The sequence below is a fragment of the Aquarana catesbeiana genome, linkage group LG07 (genome assembly GCF_042186555.1).
Source record: "Aquarana catesbeiana isolate 2022-GZ linkage group LG07, ASM4218655v1, whole genome shotgun sequence".
Lineage (NCBI taxonomy): Eukaryota > Metazoa > Chordata > Amphibia > Anura > Ranidae > Aquarana > Aquarana catesbeiana.
The window spans coordinates 40,990,550-41,006,578 of NC_133330.1; the positions used below are offsets into that span (position 1 = coordinate 40,990,550).

Genomic DNA, 16,029 nt, shown 5'->3' on the forward strand with positions numbered 1-16,029 from the left:
CGGGATATCTACTAGACTCTGGTTTGGACAGATTTAAGTGTGTTATTGTTAAGATTTACAGACCTACAATATAAAACGCCAAATTTCCATGCAAAATAATTGTACCGCTTTCAGCACCTAAAATCCGAAATAATCATACCGCCAGGGAGGTTAAGAACGTTCATTTCTTTTTCTAATTGTTAGTGGGGTCAAATCGACATTCGTTTTCAAGCACAATTTAAAGGAGCAGGAAGGATTTTTTTTTACATTCATTATAAAATCAAATGTTAAAAGCAAGTAAAGTTTTTCAACAACATTTGTCCAACAATGAATCTATAAAAAAAATGTGTACAAATGTTTGTACGAATATTTTCACTTGCACATCTATACATGTAAGGCCAGCATAAGGAGGAGCACAAGTTTGTACCAAAAGGAAGCTTTCAACCTCACCCACAGAAGTCCAAACAACTGTGGCCAGGGCATTCCCCACCCTACAGCAGCATGTACACAAAGGGGCAAGGATTCTCATTACATCATTGTCCTAATATGGCTGCATGGCCATATTCAGCTTCCTGTTGATTCCATGGAAGTAACAACTTCCTTCCAGGTATGGCCTGAGCCCAAGCTGAGACCCAAGTAGTGCTTGTATATTGCAATCACCTTCACAGCTCTGCTTTTTTGTTTGTAAATTGTTTTCTATTGAATTTCAAAGGGTATAGTTATACAAAACAAAGCCTATTTTGCATACCCGGGCTTAAACAAACACAATTTGACCTAACAAAACAATTGAACACAAAACACACTTGAAAGGGTAACCAATGCCCTAGGGCAGTAGTTCTAAATACAAAGAGGAATGATCCTATAGCACTCTGAAATGAACCATAACCGCTGCCTAGGAAATACTACTACAAGTGCTAGGGGGACATGAGGATGGAAGCCACCGTCTCCTTGGATTCAGTCCAAACATTCAGTCCAAACATTCCAGCCCTTAGAATTTTTTTTAGGGCATCCTCTAGACTCATAAGTATATATATATATATATATATATATATATATATATATATATATATATATATATATACAGTGGTGCCATTTTACTAACTATGGACTTCCAGATAGACCAAGTATACAGATATCAATTGATAAGGGCATCAAAACAGTTGTGATGGAACAAATACACTTAGAGACATCTGCCCGAAAGTGCCTAATGTCTGGACATCCCAAAAAACATGTATGAATGTGGCTGGGTCCTCTGGACAACGCCAACAGTTCGATGGGTGTGAGGGGAAAATCCTGTGCAGTTTTTGGGGGGTAAAATATACCCTATAGAGAATTTTTAATTGGATCAATCGATTTCTGGTAGAGACCAATTTTTTTAATCCCAAATCCCAAATGCCCTCCCAGTCCTCAGAGTCTAGTTTCGGAACACCCCCGCGCCAGCAATCTAGAAGTTTGTTAAGGCCCTCATGTATATTAGGATGAAGGGATTTGTATAAAGTAGATATAGGTTTGGGACATGACCTTTGAAGATGGAGGAGGGGCGAAACACGTCAACGCACTTCCGGTTCATGTTAACCATTGATGCAATTTCCGCCTACGTGGAATGCATGCTATACAGCGGTAAACTCAGATGTTTTCACTGATGCCTGTTCTTGCCAGATATCCTGTAAGTGGCGCCTTTAATGCGCTTGATAACTTATTTTAGCGGTATTTCACTATGAGCATTTGCTCTATTTCCCCATCTATGGAGTGTGGTGCTTCCTTTCTCTTATAAAGTACCCTCTTTTAAGAGTTTTTTGAGAAACCATCCAACACATGCCCAGATCAATAGATCGCTGCTTTTGTGACCCCAGACTGCGAAGCTGAGGGTCCATTGTTTCTGGTGCGTGAGGTTACCGAAGTGGGGAGTCACCTCACACTTTGCAAAGTTTGGAGCACCATTGCACTTTTTTTTCATATAAGCACTTTATAGACTTGTGAATATTATATTATATATTTTTTTTTGTTGCATTTTGATTTTGTATGGCACAAACACATTGATGTGTATGGCACTAATCACCTCGATGTGTATTGAATAGCGTTGTTTCATAATTTCTAGCACTTTTAAGGTTACAGCACCTTTGCACAGCAGCTGCAGTTCTGTGTTTATTATTTTTGTATAAATTTATTTTGATTTAATACTTTAGCACGAGTTTTGAATAGTTTTAAAGTTGAATATTGCTCTTGCTGTAGGTGTAGGCCATTTATGTACCTCACGAAGCCTAACTGGAAAACTTCTAGGATGCTGCTAAGAGACTCCTAGCTGTTACTGTTCACCTCCACCATCCCAGGAGTGAGTTCTTTCTCTGATTCATCGCCTTTTCGTGCTCTCTCTCTCACCCTCCTGATACAGCAGCTCTGAGGTCGGTGTTTGATGTGTGATGGAGAGCAGTAACAGCTGGGCTACTTGTAGCAACTAGACATGTGCACAGCCAAAAAATTAGTTCATTTTCGTTTCCGTTTCATTCGTTTATTTATTTTTTTTTCCGTTTTTCAGGTCATTTGTTATGATCGCAATTCCTACATTCGTAAATTCGTTAATTCGTAAATTCGTTCATTCGTACATTCTTAAATTCGTACATTCGTGAATTCGTACATTCGTGAATTCGTACATTTGTACATTTGTAAATTCGAAATTTGAAAATCCAAAAACCCCAAAATTTGAAAATCTGAAATAGTAACCAATTATTAAATTATAGGTATTGTAATTTCCTTTCAAATTTGGCTGTCAGTGAACGTAACAAATACGAATTTATCCGAAGTTACGAATTATCCAAAATAACGAATGCTGCATCTAAACAAATGGAACGGAACAAATTAATAATAAATAATAATAAAAAAGGTTTTATTATTATTATTGTTATTTATTCATATTAATTCATTACGTTCCATTTGTTTGGATACGGCATTCCTTATTTCGGATCATTCGTAAACTTCGGATAAATTTGTATGTGTTACGTTCACTAACAGCCAAATTTGAAAGGAAACTACAATACCTATAATTTAATAGTTACTAGTAATAGTAGTTAAGTTATTATTAGTTAATTATTATTTCAGATTTCTGAATTTCCGAATTCACTATTTTACTAATGTACGAATGTATGAATTTACGAATTTACAAATTTTTCGAATTTACGAATATTTGGAAAAATTTGTTAAACAGGTTTTCCTTAATTCGGATATTTCCGAATTAACCAATTTGTCGAAATTCGTTAAAAAACTAATTTGGAACTAAACGATTTGCACATGCCTAGTAGCAACATCCTAGAATTTTCCAATCAGGATTCATGAGATATGTAAATGGCCTACTCCTATAGCAAGGGCATGATTCGGCTTTAGGCCCCTTTGAAGCCAGTGGACCAGTTAGGTCTGCATGTTCGTTTTTCAGGCGGACCACCCATTGTTCTTTATGACGAGGTGGATGTAAACGGACACATATCACACGCCAGGAAACCAATCCGATCCGGGCCACCAAAAAAAGACGGAGGGGGATCCGTTCCACATCCAACTAGCAAATCGAGTGAGAGTCGGATGGAAATGGACAGGTGGTCCGTTTCCATCCAACCGCCCCATAGAGAACAGCGAGCTGTGTCCGTGTCCGCTCTGCATAAGCGGAGTGGACACAGACTTGTCATCCGCCTGCTCATCAAGGATCATCGGACAGATCCCCCGCTGAGCAGGCAGATCCACTTAAAGGAGTCCACCCCATGTGAAAGGGGTCTTCGCCCCACCCCGTTCACGTCGGCGCGATTTAACATGTCAAATCGCATGCAAAATCGCAGCCTATTGCCAGAGACGGCATTGTCCCAATTGGTGTGACACCGACTTTGTGGCACCACACCGATTTCCAAAAGTAGTTCCTGCAATGCGTTTGGTGAATTCGGGGGCGATTTCAATAGATATCGGTGCATGAACCCGCACAGGTGTCTTTCAAGTCGCCCCCCCCGAACTTGCACTGAAATGACACTTTGAAATAAAAACTTGCAAATTTCAAACCCGCCTTCAGTGTGAACGAGGGCTAAGTCCTACAGTCTGATCATTTGGGACAACACTCCACAGTTTGTGTTTACATTTGTGTATTGGACTTTGATGAGGTTTATTCAGCTTATTCCATTCCATGTTCACAGCTCCTTTAACCTGTTGCCGCCCGCCCGCCGTCATATGACGTGATAGACTTTGAGCGCTGATATCTGAATGATGCCTGTAGCTACAGAAATCATTCAAGATATTGCCGTTTTCACCCGGCGATTCCCTACACCATAAGAACGATCATAGAGGCTGTTCCGACGCTTGATCGTTCTTATGAGAGGTGAGAGAGGACACCCCCCCCTCCCGCCACCCTCCGGTGCTTCTACCGACTCACCGCTACGATCGGTGAGTCGGACACAGAATCCGCCTGCCCCGGATGTCGAACGTAGACATTTCCGGCAGACCAAATGGTTTCCGGAGTCTCTATGATTGTTCGGAGGCCGGGTGCGATGTTATGACGTCACGCCCGGCCTCTGCATTCAAAAAAACGGCGCCGCTTCGGCTGGGAAGCCTAGATCGTTTTTTTTGTTATCTTTTTTTTTTATTTCAGGCTTCCCAGCCTAGAGGTGAGATGCGGGGTCTTATTGACCGCAAATCTCACTGTAAAGAGGACCTGTGATGTCATACTCCTATTTACAAGGGGTGTTTACATTCCTTGTAATAGGAATAAAAGTGATCAGAAATGTTTTTTTTCAAAAAAGTTGTAAACTAAAAAAAAAGAAAGTAAAATTAACAATAAAAAATACAATTTTTTTAAAGCGCCCTTGTCCCCGTGAGCGAAACATATGAAAATGGTATTCAAACCGCACATGTGAAGTATCGCCGCGAACGTTGAGCGAGAGTAATACTTTTGTCCCTGCTCTGTCCCTGCTCTGTAACTCAAAACATGTAACCAGTAAAAAAATTTCAAGCGTCGCCTATGGGGATTTTTAAGTACCGAACTTTGGCGCCATTCCACGAGCGTGCGCAATTTTTAAGCGTGACATGTTAGGTATCTATTTACTCAGCGTAACTTCATCTTTCACATTATGCAAAAACATTGGGCTAACTTTACCGTTTTGTTTTTTTTTAAAGCACAAAACTGTTTTTTTCCCCCCCAAAAAAACGTTCGAAAAATTGCTGCGCAAATACCGTGCAAGATAAAAAGTTGCAACAACCGCCATTGTATTCTCTAGGGTCTTTGGTAAAAAAAAAAAAATATTAACATATATAATGTTTGGAGGTTCTATGTAATTTTCTAGCAAAAAAAATGCTGATTTTTACATGTAGGAGAGAAGTGTCAGAATTGGCCTGGGTGGCAAGTGGTTAAACAAGACTTTCAGGTAGCCAAAGCAGCGATGAGCCAATCGGCTGGTTGCCGGTGACGTCACACGCCCGTGTTGCTATAGCTGCAGCGGCCGCGCGCAGCATCAGATAAATGAGTCAGCACGCGGCGGCCGGGTTGATGACGATGCCAGCGAGGGTGGAGCTGAAGCGGCTCGTCCACAGGAAGATGGCGCTCCCCGCGGCTGCGGACCGGCGGCTCAAGTCTGACACCGAAGATCAGCAGCTGTGCCTCAACAACCACCGGAGCGAGCTGGGGAACCTGGAGCTGCCGCAGGAGGCCGAGAGCGAGGGCATCCCGCTACACACGACATGGACCTTCTGGTTGGACAGGTAACCGGGGAAGGGAACAAGGGAGGAGGGGGAGGGTCGGAGGATCCCTTCCAACAGTGACGTGTATAGTGGGTGAGCTCCGTGATGTGTGAGGGGCTGGTGTTCTACCCTCCCCCACTGTGCAACCCCCTAATGTGTCCCCCTGGTATCCCTTCCCCCACGGTGCAACCCCCTAATGTGCCCCCCTGGTATCCCTTCCCCCACGGTGCAACCCCCTAATGTGTCCCCCTGGTATCCCTTCCCCCACGGTGCAACCCCCTAATGTGTCCCCCTGGTATCCCTTCCCCCACGGTGCAACCCCCTAATGTGTCCCCCTGGTATCCCTTCCCCCACGGTGCAACCCCCTAATGTGTCCCTTTGCCCTAGTGTGTGTGTGTGTGTGTGTGTGTGTGTCCGTCCCGGTATCCCTTTGCCCTAATGTGTGTGTCGTCTCCCCCCCCCCCCCCCCCCCCCCCGCCCGGTATCCTTTCGCCCTAATGTGTATCCCCCACGCCCGGTATCCCTTCGCCATAATGTGTCGTCGTCCCCCCCCCTGCCCGGTATACCTTCGCCCTAGTGTGTCGTCCCCGTCCCCCCCCCCCCCCCCCCGCCCGGTATCCCTTTGCCCTAGTGTGTGTGTCGTCCCCCCCCCCCCCCCACCGCCCGGTATCCCTTCGCCCTAATGTGTGTCGTCGCCCCACCCCCCCCGCCCGGTATCCCTTCGCCCTAATGTGTCCCCCCCGCCCGGTATCCCTTCGCCCTAATGTGTGTGTGCCCCCTGGTATCCCTTCGTCATAATGTGTGTGTGTGTGTGTGTGTGTGTGTGTCCCCCCCCCGGTATCCCTTTGCCCTAATGAGTCCCCCCCCTGGTATCCCTTCGCCCTAGTGTGTGCCCCCACTGTGCAACCCACTAATGTGTCCCCTGGTATCCCCCTCCCCACCTTCCGCTGTGCAACTCCCTAATGTGTTCACTGTGTCCTGGTAACCCTCCCCCTCACTATTCAACTGCCTGAATGTGTCCCTTGGTATTCCGCCACCTAATGTATTCCCTCGGTGTCCTGGTATCCCTCCCCCTCTAATGTAACGTTTCAGAGTCACGCAGGACCCCGTTCATCAGGCCATCACATGCCCGACTAAGGGGTCCTACATGACTCTGAAATGTTGCACTAGCTGTTCTGTGATCAGTTTATACTTCAATAAAATCTATTGGACGATACTTCCTCCAAATATCCTCATTGTGGCTTTCTGATCCAGTTTCCACCTGGTGGTTGATGCAGCACCCAAATCTTCTAGAGCTTTATCCAGGGACATGTGTGATAAGAACGTGGAGTGTTGCACCCCTAATGTGTCCCACTGTGCTCCCCCCCACAATGTGTCCCTCCTTTGTCCATCCGTTTATGCATCCCCGTTCCGTGACTGTGCCCACCCCTTAATGCATCTCCCCCCTTCCGTGACTGTGCCCACCCCTTAATGCATCTCCCCCCCTTCCGTGACTGTGCCCACCCCTTAATGCATCTCCCCCCTTCCGTGACTGTGCCCACCCCTTAATGCATCTCCCCCCTTCCGTGACTGTGCCCACCCCTTAATGCATCTCCCCCCTTCCGTGACTGTGCCCACCCCTTAATGCATCTCCCCCCTTCCGTGACTGTGCCCACCCCTTAATGCATCTCCCCCCTTCCGCGACTGTGCCCACCCCTTAATGCGCCCCCCCCTTCCGCGACTGCGCCCACCCCTTAATGCGCCCCCCCCTTCCGCGACTGCGCCCACCCCTTAATGCGTCCCCCCCTTCCGCGACTGTGCCCACCCCTTAATGCGTCCCCCCCCCTTCCGCGACTGTGCCCACCCCTTAATGCGTCCCCCCCCCTTCCGCGACTGTGCCCACCCCTTAATGCGTCCCCCCCCCTTCCGCGACTGTGCCCACCCCTTAATGCGTCCCCCCCCCTTCCGCGACTGTGCCCACCCCTTAATGCGTCCCCCCCCCTTCCGCGACTGTGCCCACCCCTTAATGCGTCCCCCCCCCTTCCGCGACTGTGCCCACCCCTTAATGCGTGTGTCCCCCCCCCCCCTTCCGCGACTGCCCACCCCTTAATGCGTCCCCCCCCCCTTCCGCGACTGCCCACCCCTTAATGCGTCCCCCCCCCTTCCGCGACTGCCCACCCCTTAATGCGTCCCCCCCCCTTCCGCGACTGCCCACCCCTTAATGCGTCCCCCCCCCCCCTTCCGCGACTGCCCACCCCTTAATGCGTCCCCCCCCCCCTTCCGCGACTGCCCACCCCTTAATGCGTCCCCCCCCCCTTCCGCGACTGCCCACCCCTTAATGCGTCCCCCCCCCTTCCGCGACTGCCCACCCCTTAATGCGTCCCCCCCCCCCCTTCCGCGACTGCCCACCCCTTAATGCGTCTCCCCCCCCCCCTTCCGCGACTGCCCACCCCTTAATGCGTCCCCCCCCCCTTCCGCGACTGTGCCCACCCCTTAATGCGTGCCCCCCCCTTCCGCGACTGTGCCCACCCCTTAATGCGTGTCCCCCCCCTTCCGCGACTGTGCCCACCCCTTAATGCGTGTCCCCCCCCCTTCCGCGACTGTGCCCACCCCTTAATGCGTGTCCCCCCCCTTCCGCGACTGTGCCCACCCCTTAATGCGTGTCCCCCCCCCTTCCGCGACTGTGCCCACCCCTTAATGCGTGTCCCCCCCCCTTCTGCGACTGCCCACCCCTTAATGCGTCCCCCCCCCCTTCTGCGACTGCCCACCCCTTAATGCGTCCCCCCCCCCCTTCTGCGACTGCCCACCCCTTAATGCGTCCCCCCCCCTTCTGCGACTGCCCACCCCTTAATGCGTTCCCCCCCCCCCCCCCCTTCTGCGACTGCCCACCCCTTAATGCGTCCCCCCCCCCCCTTCTGCGACTGCCCACCCCTTAATGCGTCCCCCCCCCTTCCGCGACTGCCCACCCCTTAATGCGTCCCCCCCCCCCCCCCTTCCGCGACTGTGCCCACCCCTTTATGCGTCCTGACATTCCTCTGTCCCTCTGTGTCCTGACACCCCCCCCCCCTTCAACTACCCATGATCTGAAATCCCTCCAGTGTGCCCCCCCCTCTTTCCTTGTGGCCTCTCCACCTCTTTGTGCTCTTTATTTTTTTTTAGCTGTTCTGTGCCCCTTGTTCAGTCTATACAGTTCAGTCCCTCTGCACGGTCCCCCCCACCCCCCCCTCTGACCTTACGTTGTCCCACCTCCCCCCCCTTTCCCTGTCACATCCTCTGTCCCAGTGCTGTGTATCTTTGATTATTTACCATCTTCTCATTGTCTCTTATTACCCTGTTTTCCAGCATCACTATCTATAGCCCCGGCTCCTTTTTCCTTATGTTTCCCACCCTATGCTGTTCATTATTAATAATTAACACAAACCACTGAGGTTATATTGTATACAAACGGGCAACAAATTAAAGTTCCTTGGAGCAGACTCCATAATTGTTCTCGCATTCCTGACACCGGCACTCGGCATCAACCCAGTAGAGCAGGAAAGTTGAGTTGGCTGTGGTGTGCAGATCTTTGCCAATCTAACCGTTCTGCCAGCCCGTGGGCCCAGGCTGGCCATACAATGTTCTCAATGTCTGCACTAGCTCTGAGTACTGAAGACAGATCCGTCCCAATTCTCATTTGATCAGAGGGATTTTCTAAAGGGATTTTCCAGCATGTTGTAAAAAAAGCTTGCAGTAAATGTTTTGTCCCTTTACACTGCAAGCAAAGCCACATGAGTCATATGCAAATGCTGTGTTTTCTAATGTGTTAAAGTGCAACGCAACTGTGTATGAACACCACAAACTGAAAAAGCTGTTTAATTCTTAATAATCATAGCAAGCTCCTCTGTCAGTGTCTCCATATTTTGAGAAACCCCTTGAAAAATGTCAACTTAACACTCCTAGCCACATCCATCTTGAGTAAGAGCAGATTCATGTAGCATTTACTTCCTGGAATCCGTCTGCTCTTAGCTCAGGCATGGAGGGTGTGCTTAGCTGAGAGCCCCTCCCTCTAGGTATTAAAAAAAAAAATGCCCATGAAGATTCCTCGGGTGTATGACATTTTGACCTAGGCCAGAAATATGGAAGTAAATGAAGAAATGTAAAGTTTAAAACCAGTAAATAGAATATATCTTTTACTAAGGCCAGCAGTATAAGGATTAAAAATGGTTAATGCTGATTGAGCGCGTTTTAGTTCCGCTTTAAGCTCGCCATAAATGAACCCGCAGAGAAATTTTGAAAATGGGGTTGACCAGATTGTAAAGAATATGATCTCCATGGCCCCCATATTTCTTATAGTAGTATTAAACCCTCAGGCTGCTTTCACACGTGGGCGTTGATGGTAAAACGCCGCTAGTGGCAACAGCGTTTTTAGCAGCGCAATTCAGCTGGAAGCGGGGTGCTTTTAACCCCTGCTAGCAGCCAAATAAAGGGCCTATAGTTCTACTTTAAGGCTTGATACAGAATAGGGTTTGTTTTTTTTTTTTTTGTTTTTTACAAATGTTATTTAGCAAAGCAGTGTCCAAGACATCTGAAAAACTAAACCGAATAATATGCACCCATTGGCACGAAATGGTCTTAACAGCACTAGAAATTGTTGACTGGCTTCCACCCTGTCATTGTGCGGTGGTGGACCTCTTTGGTAGGGGTGCATCCCTTTGCCGACTGATGGGATAGTATTCAAGTAGCAGCAAGAGAGGTGGAGGAAGCATCCACAAAATGAGTGAAGCAGAAACTGGTAGATGTATTATCTGGTGGTTCTGTTGCCACCTTATCTCCACTAAGGCTGTATTCACACATGATCGTGGACAGGATCGCTGCAATTCCACTTCACGATTTCAAATGGCTGCAAAACGCAGGATGCATTTGTGATGCCATTACTTCTAATGGCACCCCAATCGTGATGTGATTTTGCCCCGATTTTTGCACGGTAAATCGCAACGTCTGATCTCATTGTGTGTACTAGGCTTTAGGTGCATATCCTATAGTTCGTAGATGCTGTAACTTTTGCGCAAACCAATCAATATACACTTTTTTTTTCTTACAAATATGTAGCAGAATATGTATTGACCTAAATTTATGAAGACATTTTTGTTTTTTGTTTTTGTTTTTTTTTTTATTGGATAGTAGAGCTGCACGATTCTGGCTAAAATAAGAAACTTTTTTTTTTTTTTTTTTTCTTGGCATAAAGATCACTATTCTCATTGCGTAACGTCTTTCACATTATACAAAAAAACTAAATATTGCAACAGCCGCATTTTATTCTCTATGGTCATTGCTAAAAAGTGTTTCAGGGTTCTAAGTAATTTCTAGCAAGAAAATACTGATCTTGACATCTAAACAAAAAATGGCCTGGTCATGAAGGGGGGTAAATCTTCCAGAGGTAAAGTGGTAAAGCTTTTAGTGACAAGTCAGCATTAACGTTCATACCCTTTAGAGCTCTGCAGCAAATGTCCCCACCTGGAAGCCAATGAATTGTTGGAGGATTGGAACTAATGAAGCCAATATGTGACCGGTCAGGAAAAGGAGGATTTTTTTTTTTTTTCTTCTTGCCTATAGGGTCCTTTCAAACAGGCTTCCAATCAGGTTAGCCTGTCAGTTTTTCAGGTGGACCTGATCAGACCTTGCAGTTTCCTCCTATGAAGCGGTGGATGTCAGCAGACACCTGTCTGTTGGCGACCGCCACCATCTGGTCCACACCTGCCCACAAAATCCAAACGGATGGTGGTCCTATTTTGCATCTATCTGGCAGATGGGATCAAATAAAAACGGACATGTGGTCAGTTTCCAGCCGATTTCCCCATATAGGAGACTGGACCTGTCATCAGCCTGCTCAGTTGAGTGATCTGCAAGCCAGAGGTGCCCTTGTGAAAGCGGCCTTACTACACTTTCACTTTGGGTGCCCTCTGGTTAGTCTGGATACCATTTCTTTAGTATGGATTAAAGGAGTTGTAAAGGCAGGTTTTTTTCTTAATGCATTAAGATAAAAAAAACCTTGTGTGTTGCAGCCTCCCCTAATTACTTACCTGGGCCCTTCTCTCTCCACCGATGTCCACAAATGTCTAAGCCATCCGGGTAGGGTTGCCACGTCATCCCTTTAATCCAGGTCACATATTAATTACACAGGTTCTGTGGCTAATTAAGGTGGTAATTAAACTCATTTGGTGCCTTATCTGCATTAAATCAGCCTCAGAACCTGTGTAATTAAATGGGTGTCCTGGATTAAAGGGATGATGTGGCAACCCTACGTCCGGGACACTCCTGATTGGCTGAGACACAGCAGCGGTGCCATTGGCTCAGTCAGCCAGCCAATCTGGGGGGAAAAGGGGTCAGGGCTCCATATCTGAATGGATACACAGAGCCCTAACTCTGCTTGGGTGCCCCCATAGAAAGCTGCTGGCTGAGGGGCACTCGATAGGAGGGAGGGGCCAGGAGCAGTAGAGGGACCAGAGAAGAGGAGGATCGGGGCTGCTCTGTGCAAAACCAACTGCAGAGGTGGTAAGTATAACATGTTTGTTTTACAAAAAACAAAGACTTTACGATCACTTTAAAGTGATTGTAAAGGGTCATTTTTATTTTTTTTTAAATAACAAACATGTCATACCTCCACTATGCAGCTTGTTTTGCACAGTGGTCCCAAACATCCTCTTCTGTGGTCCCCTGGCAGCTCTCGTGGCTCCTCCCCACATCAGATAACCCCCTAGGAGAAGCTCTCGAGGGGTTTAACTTGCAAGTGTGCTCCCAAGTCCAGCATTTGCATCCAGATACGAATGCTGGACTTGGCCCCTACGCCCGCGTCATTGGATTTGATTGACAGCAGCGGGAGCCAATGGCTGCGCTGCTATCAATCTATCCAATCAAGATCCGGCATCCCATGGAGAGAGGGACAGTGCATCCCCGCCGAGGAGATGAAGGGGCTCAAGTAAGAAAAATTGGGGGGCCGATGACTGCCAGGTGTTTTTCACCTTAATGCATAGGATGCATTAAGGTGGAAAAAAACACAAGGGTTTACAACCCCTTTAAATGGACCCATAGTCTGCAGGTAAAATGTGGTGGTTTGTGACCTTGGTTTGTATACATCCTGTTTATTTTCTTAATATAGTAGTGTTTGCAAACATGACATGCCCAGGGTAGGTAGTGGCCATATGTCAGTGTTCTCTTAATATACATGCAGCTAAAAATATCCCATCTAAGCTTTCCAAAGTCATTGCTGCGTCTGCAATATTTATTTACCTTTTTTATGAAGCGCTGACCTATTTCGAAATCATTTACAGAATACAGACTGTTGACATCCATTTACGTGACAGCTGGGAAACTGTACGCCTGATCATTATACAGTCACAATTTGTAGACCCGATAGTTTGCCAGTGTGTTTTGTGTCATAGGATACAAGAGGACTCCAGAGAAACCCGCATATACAAACTCCATGCAAGTTCTTATTTGGATATAGCAAGCCCATACTGCTAACCTAGTTAAAATTAAACCGACCTGATCTTCAAATTGTTTAAAGCAGTGTTTTTAAAACTTGTTTCTATTGCAGCACACCAAAAATCTAAATTTTCACGGCACACCTGAAAATTTACAATTTTTGTGGTCAGCAGTAAACCTATTTACAAAAGCAGCAGTCTGGTGTGATCCCCAATATTGTATATCACTGATCTATAATATTGGGGCTCACACTAGACTGCTGCTAATTTAATCATACTGGTCTGTTTATCCCCATCTATTCTCTTCTCAGCTCTGCACCTTGTGGGACAGCCAGGGACAATCCAATTCATGGCCAGGCAGCACAGATGTTTGTGTGAGGCTTGCACACTTGCTCAGTGAGTGACAGACAGCACTATGCTGGCAAAGGGGTGGCGCCAGCGCAGCCACCACCGGGCCTGGCGAACATGAATGATCCCACAGCACACCTGCAATTCTCCTGCAGCACAGTTTGAGAAACAATGTCTTAACCACTTAAAGACCAGCCTCGTTTTGGAATTTAGGTGTTTACATGTTTAAAACAGGTTTTTTTTTTTGCTAGAAAATTACTTGGAACCTCCAAACATTGTATATATATATATTTTTTTTTTTTTTCTCACCCTAGAGAATAAAATGGCGGTCATTGCAATAATTTTTTCACACCGTATTTGCGCAGCGGTCTTACAAGCGTGCTTTTTTTTTTTGGGGAAAAAAAAATTACTTTTTTGAATAAAAAAATAAGACAACAGTAAGGTTAGCCCTTTTTTTTTTTTTTTTTTTTTTTACGCTGAGTAAATTGATACCCAACATGTCATGCTTTAAATTTGCGCCTGCTTGTGAAATGGCGTCAACTTTTACCCTCAAATCTTCATAGGCGACGTTTAAAAAAATTCTACAGGTTGCATGTTTTGCGTTAGAGGAGGTCTAGGGTTAGAATTATTGCTCTCGCTCTAACGATCGCGGTGATACCTCACATGTGTGGTTTGACCACCATTTTCATATGCGGGCGCTACTCACGTATGTGTTCGCTTCTGCGTGCGAGCTCGTCGGGATGTTTAAAAAAAAAAAAAAAATTCTTTTACTTGATTTTATTTTTACACGGTTTAAAAAAAGTGTCCCTTTTATTCCTATTACAAGGAATGTAAACCTCCCTTGTAATAGAAAAAAGCATGACAGGTCCTCTTAAATATGAGGTCTGGGGTCAAAGTCCTCAGCTCCCATATTTGGACTTAAATGCAATAAAGTCATTTGAAAAAATGACACTGGAAAAATGTGTGCCTTTTTAAGAGGTATGGGCGGAAGTGACGTTTTGACATCGCTTCCGCCCTGTAGTGTCATGGAGACGGGTGGGGGCCATCTTCCCCTCACTCGTCTCCATGCACAGCTACGGAAAGGTCCTCTCCCACCAATAAGTGATCTTGCGGCAAATCTGCCGCAGAGCCACTTTTATCTTGTAGCCAACCGCTGGCCAAAACGGGGTTACCGGGGTTATGGTAGCTAGCTGCTGCCATAACAATATCTGCCCCCAAATTTAGGGACGTAATGTGTACATGTGGCAGTCGGCAAGTGGTTAAAGGTATGAATTCCCCTTTGTCATTGGTGTGCTACAGCTAGCCAGTCCATAATAACCAAGGGGACAGGACAACTTCTGTTCTAGGTCACATGCTCTGTGTCTGTCAGATCTCATTGGCTCTCACCTGCACTAGACTGAGGGACCCAGGGATTGTGGGATATATAGTTTCTTTGCCACAAATTAAGCTGGCCACACACTTATACAATTTTCTTGGACTATTTCCTTTAGATTTACTTTCTACTATGTAGTGCAAGAGCCTGCCTGATTGCATACAAATTGAAATGGTTCAGCCTCATATTATATGGTTTTGGTACAGCTAAAGTAAATTTGTATAAGCTATGGCCAGCCTTAGAGTTCTTAGATTTAAGGTTATGCATTAACCTTTGCAGTGCTATACTGCTTGCTTCTGAAAATGGCAACCCTCTCTTGCTGAGAAACTATGGGATTTGTAGTGTGAATAGAGCAATGTACATGACCACAACAAACGCACACCACTCATTCCAAACACAGAACAGAGGGGGGAGGAACGGTTTGGGTGCTGAAGGAGAATTACAATTACATTGCAAGGAGGCATACAATTGCAATAGTCAATGTGTATAGATTATTTTGGAGAATGTTTAGTGTCACTTTAAATCCTTGCGCCTTTTCATTTAGCGGTCACATGCCAGAGCCCCTTTCACCCACTGAGGGTCTGGCACTTGATTTTGACAACTTGGAGAGGAGTTTGAACCTGGGTCTATAATCCAGCAGGGCTCCAATGGAAGTCTGGTGGAGGATGAACTCCATAGGGTTATATGAAGCGTGCTTAGCACATGTGCAAGTCCAGCTCAGATGATTTTGACAAGATACTGTGTGTTCTTGGAACACTCACCCAGGTGCTTGGTGGTACAAGGCAACTGAATTCCAGTGGTGTCGCCTTCGCTTTTGGCCAGGTTCACGTTTAAAGTGGTTAGCTTTGTGGTCTAGCAGCTAATTTGCCCTGGATGCAAATTGCACTGGAGATATTGTTTGCGTAGTGTTTAAGTTTATATCTAGGCCAGATGTCGTAAAAATTCTGTTCTCAAGGAAAGCTGCTACAAGCCAAGCATGAGAAATTTCAGTGACCTCATCAATGAACAGGATATTTTTGGTTTAATTGCAAGTGTAGCTGGTATTTTATACATTCTTAAGAAATAGATCACCCATTAGTCAATGGATAGGAAGAGCAGCTGAGTATTTAGTATTTGCCTGGTAAACATTCAATTTTGATTAGTGTATTTCTTACCAAATGACTTTTGTTTCAAGCAATGTTTGCAAGA

The 16,029-nt window shown here is 46.2% G+C and overlaps 1 protein-coding gene across 2 annotated transcripts in view; it reads left to right on the forward strand.

Moving 5' to 3' along the window:
- EIF4E3 (eukaryotic translation initiation factor 4E family member 3) overlaps positions 1–16,029 on the forward strand; it is a 54,737-nt gene that overhangs the window by 17,075 nt on the left and 21,633 nt on the right. The window contains exon 1 of one of the 2 annotated variants that reach the window (XM_073592040.1): positions 5,460–5,703. The exons of the other annotated variant lie outside the window; for it this stretch is intronic. Coding sequence (XP_073448141.1) covers positions 5,465–5,703 — 239 coding nt within the window. The 5' untranslated portion in view covers positions 5,460–5,464. Of the gene's footprint in view, positions 1–5,459; positions 5,704–16,029 lie in introns of those variants that run through there. 2 annotated transcript variants of the gene reach the window in all.